We start from the raw sequence: 24,626 nt of genomic DNA on the forward strand, positions 1-24,626 counted from the left end.
AAATAACACAATAACCCTAGTTACGGCCCTGGGTCGTGGGACAAGCCAGATCTAAATAAAGTTTTAAGTGCTTTTTTAATCTGTTCCAGGATTCTTATTTCACAAATCGCAAACAACTACATAACTTATATGGTAAAAGTTCTTTGCTTTGCGGACTGATGAAAAGAATGGCATCCAGTCGAAGGAGTTGTAATAATCATCCTGATTTATTTTGTTACATACATGGTGAGATGAGTACACTCTTGAAAAGAACGGAAAAGCCGTTTCTGGTTTTGTTAAAAGAGCTTAACTTGGGTACTTTGGCGTTAGGCTAGGTGACCAAGACAAAGTTTGGACTCCACGCACACATAATGTGTAAAAATTGTACAGAACATCTACGAAAGTGGACTAATGGGAAAAGAAGGGATCTAAAGGGGTCAATACTCGTTGCGCACTCATCCAAAATGAAAGAGGAATATGATACTACTGTATCGCTTTGGTCATGGAAAAGATTGAGTTCCACTAACATCAATGAGTAATTTGTGTTAATTTGAAAATAGTTAACTTTTGCTTGGTCAGTAAGGGATCTACGAGAAACATCCTTGCTTCTTGTGCCTATGGGATAGCAGAGCCGAACAATACCACTGGATAAGAAAAAAGTTTCCTACCTTAGTGAACATGGGTAGGAGAAAGAAATGTTGTTTGTGAACTCTTAGCCAGACCAAACAGAATCATCTTGCCTCCACTGTATATAAAGCTAGGGTTAATGAAATGGTTCATGAAAGCTCTTGATCAGGACAGCCCTTGCTTTGCATACATAGGACAAAAAATACGTGGAATATGTGCAGAAAAATTTAAAACTCTAATTTTTGATGGTCCTCTAATCAGACAGCTCATAAATGATCCTCATTTCGTAGATTCCACGAATGAGACAGCGTGGATCTCATTTGTCCTTGTTGTCAAGAAATTTCTTGGCAACCACAAGGCTGAAAACCATGCCGAACTAGTCTAACAGCATGCTCAACAACTTTAGAGACCTTGGTTGTAATATGAGCATAAAGGCTCATTACTTGCACATCCACTTAGACCGTTTCTCCGAAAATGTAGGCGATACTTGTGAGGAACAAGATGAACGATTTCACCAGCACATAAAGGCAATAGAGGATCGATAGCAGGGCAGATGGGATGCTCATATGATGGCAGATTACTGTTGGAATCTGCAAAGACACCGTGTAAACAAAGTTCACTCAAGAATTTCAAACAAAAGAAGCTTTCGGAGTGGAAAATAAAAACTTTTCCTTCTACTTCTATTTTTTTTATCAGATTCTATTCATTTCTGATTTTTAATTAAGCTATTTAAATTTACAGGAGTGTTGCTGTACTTTTTTTCAGTCAATTGAAATGATAAAAATTAATTAAGCAAATTTTTTTTATTTAACACCAATACTCTAAGCCTAATTTTATGTGTTAACGTGAAAAACACTATTTTAATATCTCACAAACAAGAACGGATAGGCAAAAACTAATGTCACACATATTCGTTTTCTACGCATGAAATGCACATAAAGTCAGTTGGAAAAAAACCACGGCACCAAAATCAGTGTTGCGTAGTGTTATTGATAAAAAACGCAGTGTTTCAGCTTGAAGCAAAAAATAAACTTTTAAAACAATATGAAAAAAGGCACGATTGAACATTTTGCAACCAATTATGTGGTACAGAAAAAAAAACTGAGTTGTCCAGTTATCATACATCCCGTCCGATCAAATGTGGACAAATCTTCAACGCATTCACTTTTGAATTTCTTTCGAGTATAATTATCAGAAATCCCGGGTCTCGATGTGATCACATTAAGTGGCATGCACTGTTGGGATCACAAATTCTCGTATTTTTCTCGAGGAAATAGGGCCAGCCTGAATATGATAGACGTAAGACCGTAAAGTTCACCATATGCCTCGTATTTGCCTCCTGCAGACCAAGCGTGATCCTCGCTCTGTCAACACCATCTATAGCAGAAGGCCTCCGCGCAAAGCTCATGACGTCACTGAAGAAGTTATTTCACCCATAGTCATTGGATATACTGCAAAAAAATGTAAAGCTATCGGATGCGTCGGCCTGCTATATCCAATGGCTACAAGTGAAATAACTTCTTCAGTGACGTCACGATCTTCGCGCGTAGGCAACACCTTCTACAGCAGAAAGCCTCCGCGCGGAGCTCGTGACGTACTGCAAAAAAGGGTAAAGATTTCACACACGTCGGACTACTACTACTAAACCAGACATGCACCTCGTCCATATTCCTCTGCGGAACCTCTAACGAATTGGTACATGTTGGAATGTGGGTGTATGTATAGTGAACCTTCCGTGAAGTTTGTTTCTGTGTAATGTTTGTTATGTGTAGTGCTGCCATCTGCAATCAACTTTTTTAACTATGAGTTTTTCCTCAACTCATAGAGCATGATGTGTAATGAATGAATAATTATAACGTGTAGGCCTGTTGCTCTCTGCGGCGAGACTTTCTAACGGTACACGTCGGTCTGCTATATCCACGCTTAACTTGACACATATGTGAGGTGAATATTCTTATTTACCGATGTAATCATCGTAATGTAATTTATAAGTGGAAAAATAATTTCAATCCTTGATTTCAATAAAGAATAAAAATTGAAGTAGGCTTCATTGAAAATGCGTGAAAACACGTTGGACTGCTATATCCAATGGCTACAGGTGAAATGGACGACTTCAGTGACGTCAAAGCTTCGCGCGGAGGCTTTCTGCAATAGAAGGTGTTGGCGGAGGCCTTTTGCTATAGATGGTGTTGGTTCTGTCCCCCCTAGAGGATATAAGCTGGTTCGTCTCAGGAGACGTGGGCCACGATGGAAAATCCCGTATTTGCAGAGACATTTTCGTTCTTTCACGTAGTTTTGACCGTCCGGAATTTTTTTAGTAAGAATGCGTGTCCCGGTTTTTCACGTATTTTCAATGAAGCCTACTTTAATTTTTATTCTTTATTTGAATCAAGGATTAAATTATTTGTTTTATTGATAACATACATATTCGTGTTACATGAATAAATATTCAAAACAAGTAATTACACATTGCTTTTGCAGTGATGATCAATTTTATACATCATGTCCCTGTTTTGTCCCATTAGACTCCGACCTAGGGGGTATAATGGGACAAGAAAAATAGGCTCACAAAAAAAAAATGCATAAGCACTATGAAATATTATTTTAGAATAATTTTTCAGGGGTTTCTCTGCCTAAAGCTGAAGTAAAATGAAATGTAAGCTTTCAATTTTCAATTGTTGCTAAACTATGGTATACATTTTATTGCTGCTATCGTATATTCAAGTCTTTCTTCTTGCTTGAGAGAAGATGCTTTGTTAGGCAAATAATCTTCATGCTTGTCCCATTAGACTTGGGATAATTAATTTTAATTAACCCCAAGTTACTATAAGTATGAAGGGTCATATTTTTGAAATCCGAACAGCAGCTGTTTATCACAAGAACATTTAACTGAGATTTATGAAAAGTGCAATATTCAAAGTATACCAATTAGCAGTATCTTCACCAATGTAAAGAAATTTAATTTTTAAAAATCATTCAAACAAGAAAAAAATTGAACTTACTTTACAGGGTGAAAAACTGATTTTTGTCTTTCCTTTTCTCTAATAATCAGAAATAGTTTACTTTTTGTGATTAATGACAGCACCTTGATTGTTGTCATTTAGATGTGAAAAAAATATTTAAAAAAACAAATACAATACTGAAATTTGACCTTGCCCCATTAGCCCCCCCACTTTCCGCTATATACGCAGAACGGGCACTATCAAATACCATTTGTTTTTTATTATTCAAATTTAAAAGTTGATAGGAACTAGTATTTTACAAAATCTAGATACTTGTCGTTACATTCACAAATGTGTGGTACTGTAACATTTTGCATCTTTTCTGAGAGTTTATTAGGAAAAACTTATATACTAGGCATAGCAAATATATAAAATAATTTTCGAAAATGATATTGATATATTCTAAGGTGACCTGAGAATAAGTCTTTTGCCATAAAAAGCCATCACAATTTTTTTTAAATTTTTGTGAACGTTTTAAAATTGGTGCAAAGTAGCCCATAGGAGCGGGAGTACTTTTCTTCACCTTATACATTGATTATGTCTTAGAAAGACAATGTTTTTTGGAACGTTGTCGACCCACTTTAAATTTATTGTGTTGCCACATAGTACAACGGGAAACTAACAGGAAATGTATTTTTTTCGGTTTTGAATGGAAAAAATGATAGAAATTCACAAACGTGCAACTCATCTTATTTAACATGTAAAAAAGCAACTAATATGAATGAAATTTGGCATTTTATCAAAAAACGCGGGACGCAATATTCATTTTGAACGTACGAGTAGTGAGATTGATATTAAGCTTAATTAAGCCTAAAACGAAGTAAAACAATTACTTCAGGGTTAGTTTACACGACTTTTTGGGTGATGCAAAGTAGCGCCAGTTTTGCTCAGACCATAACCATATAATTATAAGTTACTATCGAGCATATAATGATAAATAATCAGTGAATTAAAACTTTATAGGTAGGATTTAAAAGACAATTAGTTTCTACATGTAAATAAACAGCATTTATTTTCTAATTAAGTCGTTTTTTGACAGCAAAATTTCAGGTAAAATCAACTAGCGCAGATATGTTTGGCAAACGATATCCAAATTGTGGAGTCATCGATAACTCAAATACATGAGTTGGCCAATAATGTCTCCTGTCGGGAAAAATCAAAACCGTTTTGAAATCTTTATTAGAATAGCCGGTAGGCAACGATAAATAGTTTTTTAGGATTGGTGCTAAGTTATCCCTCTTAGTGCAAAGTAGCCTAAAATAAATATAATAGTTATAAAAATTGATGTTTGGGGTGTAATATAGAATACGGGGTTCAAAAAATGAAGGAAACTAATCCAAATTGATCTAAAACTGGATTTAATGAGTCTATGACAGGTACTCAACATTTTAGAGAATGGGGGTAACTTCAGTGATTTGGGAACATGTTGCGGGCCACTGGCTTAGTTTGATAAACCGTCGCGGGCCGAAATAAAATAGACTCTTGCGTGACCTTGAATATGTTTATATTTTATGTTGCATAGTGAAAACTCTAGAACTGAAACCAACGTAATTTTTTTTAAACAAGACTGAGCTAGATGGTAGAGCAATAGAGCAATTAGCCATAGACCCGTTGGAATCCATAACGGAAGTTACAGTGGAAGAGCATCATTGTTTGATCACCAGTACTTAAAAAAAGACCAAACATATACTAATCAATCAGTTAGTGTCCAAAACAATCATTTAGTTCATTTTTACAAAAATTAAATTCGAGGTCATGGACCCCATCAGAGGACTCCAAGAGGCCACATTTCACCTGCGGATCATGGGTTGAGCATGTATTGTCTGTGACAATGGAAAATGAAAATTCCATCGTTTGTTTTTGTAGTTGGGGATAATGGTGGTGTCATAATCTCTGTTTACAAGAGTACAGGTGTAATCTTCATTCTCTGTCTCAGAACAGTCGAAGTGGACCTACAGTGAAAAGAACATGCATTATTCCCAGACCTCTCTTCTTCTATCTTCCTAAATTTTCGGTCTTGAAGAGATATTCTAGCCCAATCAAATGATACTTATAATATTACATATATTACCCGACATCATTGGCGTACGCAAAAGGGGTTTTGGGGTTCTAACCCCTCCTTGAGCCAAGATTATAGTGTTATTTTGCAGGGGGGAAAAGTAAAACCCCCCTCAGAGGGAAAATAATCTGAAACTCCCCTCGAGAAAATTCTGCGTACGCCTACGCCCGACACACCATCTTTGAAAAAATAGCGCCTCATCTAACCTGAAGAATCGCTAGCTAAAAAATGAGCACAGCACAATAAAATACAACACACTTGTGCTTAGTTTCAAATTATTGGGCACATTTCTAATAATTAATAAACACCTTTGAAAACTTGCCTGAGTAAATTTCTGGAAGTAGAAAAACAAATCTCCTTCGATAAAAGCCGCGATGATGGTGACAACCGAGCGATTCTTACTGCAGAACATTATGGGGATATTTTGAAGTTGTTTATCACTGTTCCATCTGAAGGCCATACCTGAAGGCTGATAAAACACGGTACTCCATATTTACCCCGGCGGTGACCTATCGGTTAGAAATTCTTCGGAATATGGACTGCGTCGACCTTTCGGTTAGTAAGTAAGTAAGGTACTCCATATTACTTGACTATTCCATAATACCCGCACTTCCTATACTGCGAAGAATGTACTTTTTTATTGTTAGACATTTTATGCAAACGACGAATCATTATTTTTTCACTCGTTTGATTTTGGACTTGGTTTGTTTGATAATGGAGCATATACAGTAGAACCTCTCTAATACGGACTCCTCGGGACCTAGGTTATTCCGTATTATAGAATTTTTCGAATTATGGATCCAGTTTTGTTTATTTCTTAAGTTTTCATACTTAAAACAGGCATATGCTTCTGAGCATTTCAATTCACATTTCCTTTAAAACAAAATTAATAAAACAATATAAATGCATGTGATAATAAATAATTTTATTTTAAACCATAATTTCTAAATTACATAGCATTAGTAGTAAAAAAATCCCTTTACATTGTTGAATTCTTTAATCATATTTTGTATAGGCATTACGCGGATGCGAAAAAAATCTGAAAATTATTTTTTTTTATGAAGATCGTAAACGGTAGATTTTCTGATTTCATATTCTTCACACAACATTCGTACTGGTTTTCCACGTTCTAGCTTTTTTGAAAGTTCAACTTTCTTACATATACTTAAAACGTTATGTTGCAGTTAGCAGCTTACACTTGCCACTTCACTTGACGTTTTCGGCATGTTTGAAAATTCACTTAGATGATCATAGAAAAGCGCAGTAGAAGTTCTAAAACACAAAGGTTAACCGTACCTCATGGAGAAATGAAATGAAAAAATAAAAGTCCTTTTGACCAAAGCTGACATTTCTGACCAATCACATTCATTGAGACAAGCAGTTACTATCACTGTTTCCATTTTCCCAGAGGCTCAAAAACCGCAGTGGACACCAACAATACATCATAAAATGTGGTACAAAAAAGGTAGAAAATGGACTATTTAATAGGGAAAGGTGAAATGGGAAGTAGGTAAAGACAAAATCCCCGGTTGAAAAAAAAAATTCTTTTTAGAAGTGTCCGGATTAGAGAAGCGTTACTGTATAAAGGTCGGAAAGCATGTTAAGGTAACGTGCCCGATCCGCGAGTCAGCCAAGTGTTGGCCACCATTTAGTGTTGCCAACAGTCAAAAGTTTTTCCAACTACATTCTTTATCATAACTAGAAACCGAAAACAACCAGAAAGTCATTTAGCCACTAATATCGTGAAAAAATGTATACATTTTAATAACTATAAAAAAAATGTTAAAAAAATCACGTGAGGAAAATTGTTTAACAAGTAGTTTTTTTTGTTTTTTTTCCAATGTGCGATAACTTCAGCTGAAGTTGACAAAAGCCGCCAAAATTTTTTTTCAGGATCGATGCAGAAAGTTCAAAATTCAAAATTATGGCAGCGTTTTTTGTTCTACGTAGGCCAGCACGAATTCCAAAACAGCATTCACCATGTCTGTACTGATTCTTCTGTATTAGTAAGATTTAACTCTGACTGAAAATTCTAACTTTCTGTGTAGGACCAAATTAGAGAAGCCCCAATTTTCATAATTTAATGAAAGTTTATTAGAGTGTTTTTTTTGGGGGGAATCGACATAGATATTCAAAAAGCATCCACATTATTTAAAAAACAAAATTAGATTACAACTACGTAGAAAATGTTTTAAAAGTACTATTTCCCACTAACAACTAAATGGCCCTGCATAGAAACTAGATTTGGTTGCAAAATAACCACAAGTTGGCAACACTGACCAATTACTCGTTAAACGAATTGCACCACGAAATGCACCTGTTTATACCGCAATTAGGCTCATATACAAAAATTCAATTTTTGCTTCGGGTAATGCTGTCAAGTTCCGAATTTTAAATTTTATTTTCTGAAGCTTGATTAAACTCGTGCATGATATTATATATGGTAAATCTTGAGAATTGATCAAGGTTTTGTGATAAGCGTTGCAGATAAGAATATGCATAAATAGATTTCGAGTTAATTATATATTTTTTTTTCAATTGGGAACATTGGTTTTATTATAGTAATTTAAAAAATAAATACATTTTGTTCCTAAAAGCCCATAAGATTTTTTTCCAAATGAATGTGATTCCAAATTTAATTTAGAAAATAAAAATTTTATTCGTTTCAGCACTTATGGAACAAATTTATTTTCCTAAAATCATCTGTTTTCGATGAAGAAAATATTTTTTTCGTTTTCAACTTTAATGTCGTTCTACGGACACGGGTGAGTCTACAAAACATACAGGAAAAAAAATTGTGAGTCTCTTGATTGACATCTCTAAACTAAAAGATCAGAATGGCTAATAAAAGATAAATATAAAATCAATCTGAATCTGGGGATTCTGCCTGTAAAAGTTAAAGTAAGGATACGCTGATACCTTTATGTTATGGTATTTATCCTTTTATCTTCGCCGCTATATTTCATTGTCCCCAATATCCTTGAGATGCAGTACAACTTTCAAGACGCAATTTTCTTATTTATTTATAAAATATTGTTGTCCGCGACCGGTACAAAATGCATCTTGAAGAATAGTACCGAATCCATGTTTTTTTTTTCAAGGTGAGTGTTTGAACTAATAAACTGATGCTTAATGAGTTAAATCACATTACTCTATCTACAGCATATTCCAGCATTGAAGAGCCCGGTCCCCCAATATCTCTCCCGAAGACCACAGCTATGTTGGAGAGTAGGAATGTGTTGGCATTGGTTAGAATTGAGAAGGGATTGCAAACACATGCTTCATTTTTGTTAGCCAGTCGACTCGCAAAATTGTAACATTGAAATATTTTGTGATATGTCTGGCTATGCTAATATAATTTGATTTTTTGTGGTATGATTCACGTTTTCGTATTATATCGAATCCATCGAACTTAGATATCGAACAAGATATTGTAAACCAAATGGTTGCTTCCTTCAAGTTCATTATAGTGGGGTTTGACGGAGGTTGATGAAGTTTCCTTATGACGAATACGTCCAACACAGTCACTCCACTCCCGGATTTACAAACGTTCAATGTACGAGTTACGAACAGAAATATTTTGGCGATCTTGGTGAATCTTGGATTTTTTTGCCGTTTGTTATAGCGAATTGCTGTGCTAGATACTTATTAGCACACTTCCCACGTGCGAACAATTCCATTTATGGACCAACTTCTTGGACAGACCCGTTCATAAATCAGGAAGTGACTTTACTCCATTATGCCATTTCCATGTCGTTGAAACGTTGATAGAAATTTATATGCAAAAATAAAGATATTTATGACAACATAGGTTATATACGTGCAACAAAAGCCAAATGCCATTTTTCGGAGTTTAGGAAGATCCAAGCAAAACGTTCATATCATTCGGAATACTGTCAGGGTTTAGAAGAATACACGTGTATATAATGTATCAACACCTCAGGTATTGCTGGGATTATCTAGCTGTTAAGTACGAGTGATCCATCTTTTATATTTTTTCGTTCCATCATTAACACAGGCCACCATATACTGTTCAACACATACAAAATGAGCTTTTTTATACCCTGTTCCATCCCTGAAATCTCCCGATGTAACGTCATTCTAATTATTTATTTAATCATCAAATAATTAGTTTCATCTTTATCATAGTCTATCGATACTGCCAGTTAATTCAGACCAGTCAAATTATAAGCCCAAAAACTTGGATTTTGAATCAGTCACTCAATTTATGTTCACTAGTGTATCCAGTGACAAATAATTATGTAATAAAATTTTCACAGTTAAAAAAATAACGATGGTAAAAATTTTGATGATGGAAAGTATCGTGTTGAAAATAACTCGTTTCATATTTGTAAGGCTACGTTTAGATTTGATACTGTCGTGAGCATGACGCAGGAAAAACGTCAAAAAATTGATTCAGAAACGAACACACGCACACACATACATATATATTATTGTTATATGCTTTCTTTAATTAATTTTAAAACTAAACTAAAACAAAATGTTAAAATTATATTTTGTTAGTTTAGTTTTTGAATTAGTTAAACTAAATAAATAAATAAGACAGCCAAAACAAGAACTAAATAATATTTAAAAGAATTTATGAAAACTATTATAAATAATGCAATTAATTACAAGATAGATTCTCTAACATAGAACGCGCATCGTCCTAGGGGGTGCGGGAGAGAAAAACTTTGATAACCACTGCTCTATACCATACCATATTATACTGTATCACGTATGAAGTTTAATCAAGTTTGAGCTACGGAAAATAAAAAAATAAAAAAACTTCATTTCATTACCTAGAATGAAAGCTGAATTTTCGTTGTGTGAGACCAATACGAACGATCATAATTCATTTGAAGAATAACCACCATTGATGCTGGCCTTTATTCGCTCATTTAAATAAACGAATTAAGCATTTCGTGCATGATATTCATTCTATGGTTTTTTAACGATGGTATAGCAGCAGTTATATATATTTTAAACTCATCGAAAGAAACTAAAGCATTTATTTTTAGTCGAAGTTATTAATTTATCAAGTTCACTTAAATTTTACAAACATGTTTTCACACAATTATTTGTTGTTATAAGAAAAAAGAACACTCGAAGAGAGTAGAACATGTTGCTTTTACATAGTTTGTTCCGGAACTGGCGAATCGGCTCAGCAGCATCGAATAATTGTTCCGCGCGATCCCTATAAAACACGCATTACTTCACTTGGACGATAACGAAACCAAATGACCGACCGCACAACTAACAAAAAAAAATATATGTATATATAAAAGGCGTGCCAAAAATAGGGCAGAACTACTTTTGCTTTCTTCTCTGCTGTAGTCCTTTTTTTTCCTGTTGGCATCGAAACTAAGGTTAGGGTTTCTTTTTGCAGTTTGTTCTCTCTCTCGTTGATCGTCGAATTAAAAACACGGTCAAGCGCATCATTTCTTCACAGATAACGAACGATGAGAAAAAACTGCGTGGTGACGAAATTCTTGTTTTGCTTATTCGTTTATCCATAAAGGGTACGAAAATGTCAACTTATAATGCATTTTTTAATAGTATCCCTCCATCTCTTATCACCATTCGAATCCATTGAAGGCTTATTTCTTCACGAAAATGTACAAAAAAGTCAACATAAAACTGCGTCGAATTGTCACTTCACGAATCGGTCTAATTCTAATAACTACTTCGCATGCAATTTAAAGTGCAAGTAATATATTAATAATATTTTCTGTATCTATAGTTTTCTCATCATTATTTTTCAAAATGAATAACTACTACCAACTCTTCAATTTACGTATTGTTAATTTCAGAATGAAACATCATGTTTTATCATAAAATATTTTGAAATGTTTGCTTTTGTCTTTCAGGAATTATGATTTATCCCACATGGGTGCATAACATGAGTTTATTCCACGATATAAAATTGAAGCGTCGAAAAGTAGATAGCCACGGAAGTAGCGACGGGGAAACCAATGGAGATGTAAACGCATCGTCACCGGAGAGTTTGGCTCTCGATAATCACATCAGAGACAACGAACATGCACCCGGCAATGGAGAGACAGCCACGACACCACCATCGTTCACATCGTCTTCTGAAGAAGATGCCTTATCTAGAGGGTCAGGTGAAAACCACGACGTTAGAAATCGTGTTCGGGCTACGTCAGCCGAGCCTCATAGTTCGCACAGCGAAAAAGATTCAGACAGATGTAGTCCACAGGGGTTGACTAAAAAAGACGGCAGGGCAACGATAGACAGTTTCGAAATGCGGAACGGAACACTCGAGAGCCCTCAGCACGAAAGACGTAACAGCGTGTTCGATGGAGGAGGTGGTCTCGAGAAAAATGGTCTCGATAGGAGTCCCGAAGGTTTGGACCTGAGCAGAAATCGCCGAGAGATTTCCGAAAATGGCAGAAATGGTAGCTCTGAATATTTAGACGAACAGAACATGTCGATTCTTCGTTTAGCGAATAATCACCGTTCACCAGTACTTATGGGAGATATTCCTTCTGCGGGTCCCGGAAAAACCATGGTATGGATTTCTAACAACGATGCAAAATACGAGGTCGCGTGTCCCTCGAGCAGCATTGACGACTCATCGAAACACGTCATCAGCAATGGCCCGAGCAAAATTCATACCGGGTCTGTGAACAGCGGACCCTTGTCACCAAGACCCCATCAGTTAGCTATGTATTCTCCATCGTCATCTGTTACATCGTCGGTCGTTCCCGTTTTGCGTCCCACTCCATATAATTCTCAAAATAAATCTTCGTCCATACTTTTGACAACGTCCTATATATCCACGCCAGTAAGTCGAACGGAGAGAATGGTGAGTTATACTCCTAGTTCTAGCAAGCTCTTATACGGAGCACGTAACGTAAGCCCTCCAGATTATTGCCGGTATTACACAGAGAACAGTCTAAGTGCCGATAGCAGCAGCAGAACTATTTCAACCACAGTATCTTCGTCACCACCAGAATTACAAGATCCTCAAGCCCTGAACCTCACACTCGCATGCCAGCAGCCCGTTCGAAAGTGCATGCCATCGTCCTCATCAACTGCCGATGCCGAAGACGAGGACGAACAGCCGATGGTTTGCATGATTTGCGAAGATAAAGCAACAGGACTTCATTACGGGATCATAACGTGTGAAGGGTGAGAAATGTTTCATTTGTATCCAATAATAAGTTACCTTTTATACGTGGATTTTAATCTATTTTTGTCTTATTTATCCTAACTCTGAAAATCAAATGACGCGCTACCATAACAATACAGTAACATCTCGGCTTACAAATTTTTCGGATATGAAGATTTTTTCATGATTTATTATTTTTTTCATGACGTGGCTAACGAACATTTTTGATGATATAGATGCACGCGTTAACATCCCGCGTGAAAAGAGATTCTCTAGGCACGTCTGCCTTTTAGACTTGAAGTGCCAATCACTCCAATTCAAAATCCTATTTCATATATCAGACATTATTTCATTTTGCATATGTCTCGTTAACGTGATGCTCGTTATCCACCCGTAATACCCAGTATTTAGATACATTAAGGTGGCCCTGCTTTCCAGAACCTCCTCAAGAAGGTTTTTTTTTTGATGGATCCAAATTCAAGGGCTTTACGCGGGCCCCTCTAAATTCAATTTCGGCGGATATATAGAGCAAAAATAAGTAAATCTTTAGGCCTAACCCCAATCACATCTCTCTCATAATATTGGAGAGGGCAGCAAAATTTTTCTCGCATAGGGCCATTAAATGACCAATTATATCCCTGTTGATATTTTTCAGCAGAGCAAGGATAATTCACTAAATCAGTGGTTATCAAACTTTTGTCACCCGTGGCTCCCTTGTCCAATTCATGGTTTATCTTCGGCTTCCCAAAACAGTTTTGTAGATATTTTCCCATATAAAAGTACCATTTCAAAGCATAAATAGTCACGCAAATCAATATTTCCAGTTCGGTGCAACGCATCTGACAAAGATTGGGGACGCCCCTAGGAGCCGCGACGCACACTTTGAGAAGCACTGCACTAAATGCTCTGAATATGAACACGGATCGTTATCTTACGCACCCGATAACGTATTTTATATTTGTACTCAAAGTTGGCGAATCTCTTGCTGTTGGCGTCGGAGGTCGTCTCGACAGGTTTCGGAGATATCTGAAATGGTTTTATCTGAGCTCGTCTCGAAGGACGTCCAAACATTTCCGGTTTAGTTCAAGGGGAACGTCTAATATTCTAACGGAGCAGCGGCGTCGTCATATAAACACAATCATGTCTCATTTCACGTCCTTGGCGACCTGTTTCGTTTTCACTTTTCTCGTGCTCTTTGTTGCCCTTGCGTTGTAACGGGATTGCAAATGGATGTCCCGGAAGGAAAACCACTAGCACACACACACATACACAAAAGTATCAGATAATAATAATAAGAGGAATTATATACCTACCAGGCTGACTAGTAATCGTGTTGTTTGTAAATCTCCCCATAAACTAAAATGCAATATCTGGGTCACGGTCCATTGTTCACATGCGTCGTGAACATATGAATGAGATATTAGAGCTTTGATTTCTCTTTTTATTTCTTTTGATTGCTTTTCTTTTTTAAATTAATTAAAGCTCTTTCGCAATTTTGCTACATCAAAGCTCAACATCATAATTTGATAATTTGCTGACGTCTTTTAAAAACAGATCTTATTTTCGATTTACGATATTGTTTCGCGAGAGAAAATACACCTTTGTTTAAATAGGAATAAACTCGGAATTCGTGCACGCACGCGCGCGCGCGCGCACGCACACACACACACATCCAATCAATATCCTGTTCTAGTTCACAAAAATTTGAATTAATAAAGTTATAGATTGGTGCCGTACTTTAGATATCGTTCTCAGTTTGAACATGTCATGATGTTTCGCTAAAACTTAGCTTCCCAAACTTTTTCTACCACATCATCCTTCTTTCAAAAAAATTTTCTCCTCAAAAATTTTTTGAGGTCCCCCCCCCCCCCCAACTTAATAAGAGAACCCATAAGACCCTATACTAAACCTGAAGCTTCCACTGCTCTCTTGGACCATTCCATTGCCCCCAGGGAAAAATATTGCGCACTTTGAGAAACCCACTGCTCTAAAAGAGAGAGAGAGAGAATGGAAGGAAATTTCCTTTTTTTGTACATCAATTTCTCTTCTCTCACGGATTTTTCTTTTCTTTTAATTTGCGCGATTTTTTTCTAACAATATTTGTTTGCTGTTAATCGCGTGTTGTTAAATTTATTTATAAGATAGTTTTTTTTTAAAGATTATCAGATTTTTTAGGCCCTTGTTTTTGTCAATAAGCGCGATACCGTTTGAATTTGGCATAATTAGCGTTTATTTTGCGTGAAAGTCTTGTAGATGGCAGCAGCTGCGCTCATGATATTATCTAGGATTAGGGTCTCCATCCGTCCTCCTTCATCGAACTAATATTACTGTACCGAGTATGACGTCAATGGTCCCCGTCTTGGCAGTGCTAAGAACGGTGTCGCCAACATCATTCGCCGGTACATCACGTGACTCGGTGAAAACACGCAATCCTCGTTATTTTCTGATGGCATTAATAGGAGTTTAAAACAACAATAAACGAAAGAAATAATTTCAGCATTGGTGATATAATTCCAAAATCAATTGATAAGATAATCAATTTATGAGAGATAATTTCAGTATTAATGAAAGATAATTCCAAATTGATGGAAGTGATAATTCCAAAATTAATGAAAGAAAAATTCTACAATTAATGAAAGAGAGAGATAATTTCAGCATTGATCAAATAAATAATTTCAGCATTGATCAAATAAATAATTTCAGCATTGATCAAATAAATAATTTCAGCATTGATCAAATAAATAATTTCAGCATTGATCAAATAGATAATTTCAGCATTGAAATATTAGAATTAATGAAAGATATAATTCCAGAATAAATGAAAGAAAAAATTCTAGAATTAATGAAAGGAACAAATCCCGAATTGCTGAAAGAAATTATTATAGAAGTAATGAAAGATATATTAATCCAGTAATGAAAGAAATTATTATAGAAGTAATGAAAGAAATTATTATAGAAGTAATGAAAGATATATTAATCCAGTAATGAAAGAAATTATTCCAGTAATGAAAGAAATAATAATTAATATAATTAAATTATTGTTAATAAATAATATTAATAATAATGTCAATTCATTTATACACATATACATTAGATTAGTCGACTCCACCTTTGATGTTGCGGGGGCGATAAGTTTGTTAACGTGATCCTCACGTTATTAAAACTTATATATGAATGAAATAATAATTTAATCTTTATATTTACATGAGTTCTCTATCCTTTTCTTTAATCTTTAAAAACTCAATATTTAGAGACTGAACTGTACATTTCTATGGGGAAATTGCCAGGCACGAACGTGTTTTCAGCGTGTCACGTGATTTCCTTGCATTCGATGTTGACACCGTCGCAGCGGCTCGGTGGTCTTCCTACGTTTTAGAAAATTCGTCCTCTGTCCTCCTTTTCAGGTTTCTGGAAAATGATTTTTTAGGGAATTTTTTTTTTACTCCAAAACACATCTCTTCATTGGCATGAGTGTTTACGTGTTTATTTTTTTCCCACACATTTTTACACGCTTTAACCAATGAGGCTTTTTCGATTATGTGATATTTCCCTCTTTCTTTGATGGACATACAAACCGTATCTAAGGCAACCAACATAGCGACTTCCACGGCAGCTCATGAAAGATTGAAAAAACAAAATATAAATTAAAGAAATATAGGAATGAAATAGATTTTTTTTCACTGATGAGTGCTAAATATTTCGATTATTATTATTATTATTATTTTTTTTTTTTGAAGTTCAAGTTATCTATCTGCCGGTCTAATTATCTCAATTGCTGCGGAATTATTTCAATATAATTTATGAGCCATTATTAATTTTTAAAAAAACTTAACCTGTACGAATCGATGCAGGTGAATATTAAAAGGCAATAAGGAGACATAAACTTCAATTTTCATACTCAAGAAGATAAAAACAAAAAGTTATTGCATGGATATTCAATTCAGAAGTGGTCCAGCTAATTATTTTATATTTAATTTTCTGAGCTTCGCATCTCTAAGTGAACTCAATATTTCGAAAATTGAAAATTCAAATCAATTTTTAAAATTACTGATGTGGAGGAAATCCCCACTGAATTTCCGCATTTCCACAGTAAAATAGGCAATTTTAACATTGATTTCTATGGGGATCATCCTGTGCCTGTCCCTCAAATTGATGCTGATGATGATTATGACGTCTATTCAAAAAGCCTCATGCCTTCGAAATTCCCAGATCAACCCAAGTTGCTTCCAAGCAGGTCAGACTCTATTCTAACCATGGCTCAGGTTACCCTAGGATAACTTAAAAGAAACAGCCTCTGGAGGAAGAAAACCGCAATATCCATTTTGAGAATACCATTGTCTGCTCACCAACAGCAGATGCCGTGTACTGAAGTGGGGGGGGGGGGGGTTACCTAATCCATTCAGAAATAAAGAAAATATTATGCAAACAAAACACTCAATGATGATTCCTCTGACAAAAAAACAACATTCCCAAAAGATTAAAAAAAAACAACTTCTGAGGGTATAGAAAGAAAGCCACCCTCTTTGCTCCAAGCGAAGTAATAAAACTGACCAGACGGTGAGCACAATTCAGTAAAAGCGAAGAGTGACCGATCATTATTTTTTTCTTTTTTGCTCCAACCCATGACTTGTGACCCCATCTGTGCTAGACATAATGGCAAACTGTGGAGACGTTTCAAGTCCAAGACACAGCTTTTTGGCCGTCATCATCCTACTTCCCTTTCCGTCTAGTCTGAAATTCTGAAAGAAAATTAAACCAATTAAAAAAAAAATTAACCAATGGATGGTAATACATTAAATAAGCTTGACAACTGTAGGAGCGACGTATTACTTTTTGCCGATTATGACAGTTCTACTTCACAAACATCTACTGTATCATTATTATTTGTTCCCCCTCTCTTTATTCAAAACTTATCGGGTGAGTTCGAATAACCGTTTTCATAACTAGAGCCCGGATTATACGCAGATACATACGTACATATGCATTTGCAAATTTTGAAATTTTTCAGTGTTAATGCACAAAAATGTACAAATATGAAGAATTTCAGAATAAGTACATATTTTTGAAGTTTAACGAAGCTCAATATCATATTTTTATAATTTTTCCCTTCTTAGGGGTCGAATTTCGAAAAAGTCGTTCTTATTGAGTCTTCATGTCTTGAAATAAAACTACTGACCAGATTTCATAAATATATCTTCAGTGGTTTCGGCTTGGCGGGATTTCTCTGTATAACCTTTGAACGCTCTTATGGAGGTCGAGTTTCAAAAAACTCTTTGTTAGCTAGTTTACGTCACGAAATAAAACTACTGACAAGATTTTGTGTTTATAGCTTCAGCTGTTTCGGCTTGGCGATGATGAATCTGTCAGTCAGTCAGTGAATTAGTCAGGACATGTTATTTTATATGTATAGATATGTGTGGTGCACCCATCACGTACGGGAGAAACTGGTAAGTGGTTGAATTTAAGTGATATATATTTCCGCATGATTTCTTCCATATTTATCATGCCAACTTCAATCGGGAATTATGCATAATCACTGGTAAAAGTGGCAAATGTAGAAAAATGTATCAAACTTACCGAAACGATTGTCGGTTATGCATAATTGAGCTTATTTAATGTTACCGTCCATTGGTTAATTTTTTTTTCTTCAGAATTTTTGACCAGGCGTAAAGGGGGAGCAGGATGATGACGGCCAAAAAGCTATACAACAGTCTTGGACTTCAAACGTCTCGACATTTTGACATATATGTCTAGCACAGACATTATGAGTTGCAGCAAAAGAAGATTTCAAAAAAAAACCCGTCTCCCTTCGCTTTTAATGAATTGTGCCCACCTTCTGGTCAGTTTTATTACTTCGCCTTGAGTATATAAGGAGAGGGTTTCTTTTTTTCTATACACTCAGAAGTTGTTTTTTTTAACCTTTAGGGAGTGATGTTTTTTTTTCTAGAGAAAACAGCATTGAGTGTTTTGCTTGCATCATATTTTCTTTCTCTCTGAATGGAATAGGTAACCCCCCCCCCCCCTTCAGTACACGACATCTGCTGTTGGTGAGCAAACAATGGTATTCTCAAAATGGATATTGCGGTTTTCTTTTTCCAGAGGCTGTTTTTCCGACTGTCTTTTTCATGTTATCCTGGGGCAAGCTGGGCCAAGGTTAGAATACAATCTGCCCTGCTTGGAGGCAACTTGGATTCGTTTGGGAATTTCGAGGGCGTTATTCAAAGCGTGCAAAAAATATGTGTGGAAAAAAACACACACAAACACTCATGCCAATGAAGAGATATATGTTTCAGAGTGAAAAAAAAAAAAATTCTCCGGATAAAAAAAAAAGTGATTCCGAAACCGAAAAGGAGGCAAAAGGACCAATTTTCTAAAACGTCGGAGGACGCTTGAAATGAGAAATGGAAATGGAAGACGTCTCTTCCTAAAAGAGGACGGATGAGATTTTTACCAGATGAGATGGTATACCAGATTCGAAAACTGAGAAAGGAGGATGCCTGCGCACGCACCCTTGATGACGTCATTTTCCCAATTTTCACAACAGACGGCGCCACGTTTCTTCTAAAAAAACACACCCTGCCACTACAATAATTTTTCCCTATTAAAACAGAACCACTATACATGTTATAGAAATTTGACAAATCCCGGTTATCATTCATAATCACCAGCTATTATGCATAATTACCAACCATTTTTGTAAGTTTAACAAATTTAATCAAGTTTTTCACATTTATTGGTGAATATGTATAATTCCCAACTCGTATTGGTACACATGATAAATCGGCAATAAATTATATAAATTTACCGAAAATTCCGCACAAATTTCAGTCTAAGATGATGAATTCGATCAGTGATGTTGCCTACATTTAAAAATTTTCATAAATATGAAGAAAGTTAACAAATACAAAGGCCACAACAGACAAAATGCTCAACGAGTGGCTAAAAAAAGATGTCCATAAAAAACATGAATGTTGAATTATATATCTAAATTATATGAAAATACAGAAACCCTAAGCATTACAATGCTGATAACAATTTATACGTTTTTTATTCTTATGACACTTATTTTCATTTACCGTATTTTAACGTGTATAAGGAAGTTATTTGCCAAAAATTGGGTTCCAAAAATGTGAGGGGTTCTTTATGCAGTATTCATTTGCATACATGGTTTTTGCAGTTTTGGAGCAAGAAAGAAATCTATAGCCTCTGATTAAAATAAATTTAATATCTTCTTTTCAACATCAATTTTTTAAAAATTCTTATTAACAACTATTTTTTCTTCAGTAGAACATTTTCGCAGGTTATTAATCTCTTGAGGACACTCCTCTTTTTTCTTTATACATATTATTAATTTTTCATTCAAGTTTCCTAGTTCTATTCGTAACGATTTCTTTGTTTCAATCTCAAGTATGACAAAATCTTTGCTGTTATATTTTATAGACACTTGATTTTTTTTATGTTCCGATTTAAAGGAAAGATTCATATTATTATTTTCTACGAAAATTCAATCATTTTTTTTGTTGGCTGTGTATTTTTATGGCATTTATATCAGAGTCAAACGAACCTGTCGAAAAAACAGTAATGTTTGCAGGTTTTTTTCATACCATATATAGTTTATTACCATCAATAACTGAATGAATTATTGATTAATCATGTGAATGATTATTTAAGATATATTATTCAATATCATAGCATATCATTTCTGAACGTATAACGACATAGCATTTAGATGAAATTCATGTTTCAGGTGTAAAGGTTTCTTCAAGCGTACCGTGCAAAACAAAAGGGTGTATTCGTGTGTTGCTGACGGCCAGTGTGAGATCACCAAAGCTCAACGCAATCGATGTCAGTATTGCCGGTTCCAAAAATGTTTGCGACAGGGAATGGTGCTTGCAGGTTCGTATTTTTTATCACTCAATTGAATATTATTCCTATAAGTTGATTCGTCGCAGATAGTAGACCATTAATAATTAATGAATGGGAACACATTTAATGTAATTGAAAACAGAAATTACGCATGAGTACTGTTAACTTTGGATTAGAAGCTTTTAAGGGGAGTCACGACCCCTGACGATGATTTTTCAAACATGACTTCAAAAAATGTTTGATCCAATTGGAAATCAAATACAAAAAATTTCGTGTCAATCGGTTAATTTGTTCTTTCAAAATAAAAAGAAATAAATAATGATTTGTAGTGTAAACGTATACACGAAAAACACTTTGAACCGATTTCTTCAGATTGCAGTTTTTAAGCTCACCCGTATGATTAAAAAAAACTACTGCCCAAAAATTCTGAAATATTGCAGAAATGTTTATTCACCACGTGTTACTAAAATGAACCTCCGATTTAGCAATTGACCACAGGGAATTATTTTTAAAAAATTTTGAATTCTGATTTTTAAAATTTATAAATTGTTTTAAAAGGTTTGAGTTTTTTATATTTTTTTAAGTCCGAGGTTCATTTTACTAACACATCTCGTATAAATATTTCTACAAAATTTCAGAATTTTTGATGCAGTAGTTTTTATTTTGATTTTACGGATGAGCTCAAAAGATGCATTCTGAGAAAATCGTGTTCAGCGTTTTTTTCTTGCATACGTTTACGCTATAATTCATTATTTATTGCTTTTACTTTGAAAGAACAAATTAACCGATTGACACGAATTTTTTGTATTAGATTTGCTATTGAATAAAATATTTTTTAAAGCTGTTTGAAAAATCGACTTCAGGGGTCATGACATTCCTTAATCCAAAGGTAACGCTTAGCTAAAAATTCAGTGTTACCAGTCAATGCTGAGTGAGACATTTTAATTATCTCATTGCTGTTCAAATTAGTGCCAATTTAATTTACTTTTTATTGTATGTATGACTTTTGTTTATTTTATATTCACGTTGAATATGTATACAGTATTATAAACTTTTGAAGTCAATGAAATATGATATGATTGATTCATTGTTGCAATGTCAATAATTAACTTTTTCAAAAACTAGTTTGTATCAAGTTTATGTAACTGTATGTGCACTCGCTATGAATTTTCATTTCTGTCATGTGTGTGGTTAAATATCTGTAAAATAAAATGATGTACACACTCTGAGCAGTGGCCAAGAGCAAAAAAGGGTTGTGGAATAAAAAATTTTATTCTGAGTTTTTCCCCAAAGTTTTTGAATCATCAATTTTGGTAGAGTTTAAAGAGAAAATGAAAAGAAAATATTCGAACTCAGCAAATACTGAAACATTCCACAAAATAAAACCAGTTATTGAGATAATACATTATCCTAAAAAACACAATCAAACTAATATTTCAGAAAGCGTTTTTTTTCAAATCTCGTATCTTTTTCATTACTCTTTATTCTATTCAAATGTTTTACTTCCCACTTTTCAGTTTCAAATTCTATATCTTTTAATAATGTCGTCATATGGGCAGATGACTTAGTAATGCGTGGGAAAATAGCTAAGTCTCAGTTGGTTAATTTCCCCGATTGTTTAGAAATCCTGGCTGCAGGTAAGTAGCTAATCTCTTCATTTAATCAAATGACTTCAAGCTCGTTACAGCTGCTGCAGTTTATTTTAAATTAGTCACACAACTCGTACGTCGTTTTTAAGTTGAAAGTGTTGTATTTAAAGGAAACTCGTTAGGTAAGTCTTTAACTGTATGTATACATAAAATAAAAAAATGACACAACAACACTAAAATTCAATTTCACGATAATTCCACTTATCTCTGTTTGACCTTGGCCCTGCTTACGCTAAAAAAAGTGTTTAACCGGATCGAGACATTTTTCCATTAAATTATTACCTTCGTTTGATTTAGACCCTCTAGTAATAAGTGGGGTTTTACTTTTTTTAGCTGTCCGTGAGGACCGCATGCCTGGTGGCAGGAATTCAGGAGCTGTCTATAACCTTTATAAGGTAAGTGCATTAGAATTTCAAATTGAATGCAATTTTAGTCTTTGAGTATCGTTAAAAATAGAATCAGGTGAGTATGGCTCGTGCAGATGACGCAAATCGGTTGGAAATAATGGAAATAATAAAATATCATCTTTGCACTCAAATGTAGTTTTTTAAGCTTTCCAAGACCAGAGTTTTTGGTTGGAGCTTTTCAAATCTACGATCCAATTCAATCTCATACTCCAATTTAATTTTTTAATCTCGTAAATATTCTTTCTCTTCAAAAATAAATAATGTACTAATATTCTTCATTGCATAGATACTTGATTTGAAAATCAACTTAGTTATTTGTTATTTCTTTACGCTAGCTTAGGGAAATTCAAAGTAAAATAAAGAACCTAACGTAGAAGTTTTTCTATCTTTTAAATAACAGTGATTTAAAAACTAGCATTCGATGAGTTTGTTTTTCGACTGCCAATTTTTGAAAAAATACATATTTTGTAATTACAAAAACCCTCACGTCCCATGTTGAAATTGCTTAAGCCTACTTTCAATTTTTTCCTGAACCCTACTATAATCAAAACTGCGAAAGTAATTGAAAGCGACTTAATGAGTATTCATCAAATAAAAATTTAGATCCATTCGTTTCATTAAGACCGGGATTACACTATAAAAGTTTGATAAAAGATGTTTTACAAAACAACCAATAAACCTAATGGTGACATTTGCTCGAATGTAACCGATATTTTTATGGAGTGCATTTTCCAAGTTTTATAAAAGAACTTTACTAAAACTTCTATAGTGTAATCCCGACCTAAAAACTGTTTTTTTTTGTTTTTTTTTTAAATTCCAGGTAAAGTACAAGAAGCACAAAAAGGGTCACAAGAATGGGCAAATTCGGCATATAGAGCAAACGAAGAATAATAATTACAACAACGATGGCACTACATTATCTAATAGTTTCATCCTGAAAGCTGCCCTCACGAATCCTCAGAATAATTTGCTTCGCCGGTATTCGCTTGAAAGCTGGGACACTCTGAAAGAAAGGATGACGCCAGAGCAGGCCATGGTTTTCATAAGCCAGCTCATTGAATGTGATGATCTTGAAGACATTGCCACTTTAAAAGATGTCGCTGAACTAAAAGAGGCAAACACTGAAATTAGTGATAAAATTTGCCAAATTGGTGACACAATAGTATACAAGCTAGTGCAGTGGACAAAGCGGTTGCCATTCTACTTGGAACTTCCTGTTACGGTTCATACTCAGGTAAAATTGATATTTCAACTGAGCATTAATTTTATAAGCAATGCATTTTGATTAGCATTTTTCATCTTTTGTGTCTGAAGTTCCAGTTGTATTTTAGTATCCTTTCATGAATGTATAGTGACACGATCCAGACGAGTTTTGACAATAGTTCTCTGATTGATTTCCGTTCCACACACATGGACCATTTCCGTTCTTATTTCTTCGCTAAAGAGTATGACGTTGTGTTCACAAGAACGTGCTTTGTTGGTGAAACTCTTTTATGAACAAGGTGATTCCACGCCATATAAGCTATACGGATATTTTGGTTATTTGTATGGGCTAAGGGAATCTAGTTTCATAATTTTCTGATGGGTAATTACGGCTGTAGACAGCTCAGAGAATGCCATCTTTATTTATAGACACCCTGTACTTTAGTGAAGTAGTTCAACTTGAACTGGGAGTAGCAAAAGTTTACCTTGCTTAATGTATGAACATCATTCATGTTTGAAGTTGAAAAAGTTTATTACGAATGCTCTTGTTTTATTTTCAGCATCCATTTTAAAGTCTTTATACACTGAAAAGAAAACTCTGAATCGCAAAGTTCTTTTTCGTTTCTTAGTCTCCAAATAATTACTTTCTATTCACCAAAAAACTACTCTCAGATAGTTATATACATTTAGAGACTAGAA

General features: G+C 34.8%; 1 protein-coding gene across 2 annotated transcripts in view; it reads left to right on the plus strand.

Annotated features, from left to right (window-relative positions):
• LOC149080581 (hormone receptor 4-like) overlaps positions 1-24,626 on the plus strand; it is a 69,653-nt gene that overhangs the window by 40,655 nt on the left and 4,372 nt on the right. For both annotated transcript variants that reach the window (XM_089239720.1, XM_089239719.1), the window contains exons 2-5: positions 11,538-12,822; positions 20,550-20,698; positions 22,651-22,712; positions 23,545-23,958. In XM_089239720.1, coding sequence (XP_089095846.1) covers positions 11,543-12,822; positions 20,550-20,698; positions 22,651-22,712; positions 23,545-23,958 — 1,905 coding nt within the window. In that variant the 5' untranslated portion in view covers positions 11,538-11,542. The remainder of the gene's footprint in view (positions 1-11,537; positions 12,823-20,549; positions 20,699-22,650; positions 22,713-23,544; positions 23,959-24,626) is intronic.

The sequence above is a fragment of the Pholcus phalangioides genome, unplaced genomic scaffold (genome assembly GCF_987345545.1).
Source record: "Pholcus phalangioides strain wild (caught in Gottingen) unplaced genomic scaffold, Ppha-v1.0 ptg000011l_1, whole genome shotgun sequence".
Lineage (NCBI taxonomy): Eukaryota > Metazoa > Arthropoda > Arachnida > Araneae > Pholcidae > Pholcus > Pholcus phalangioides.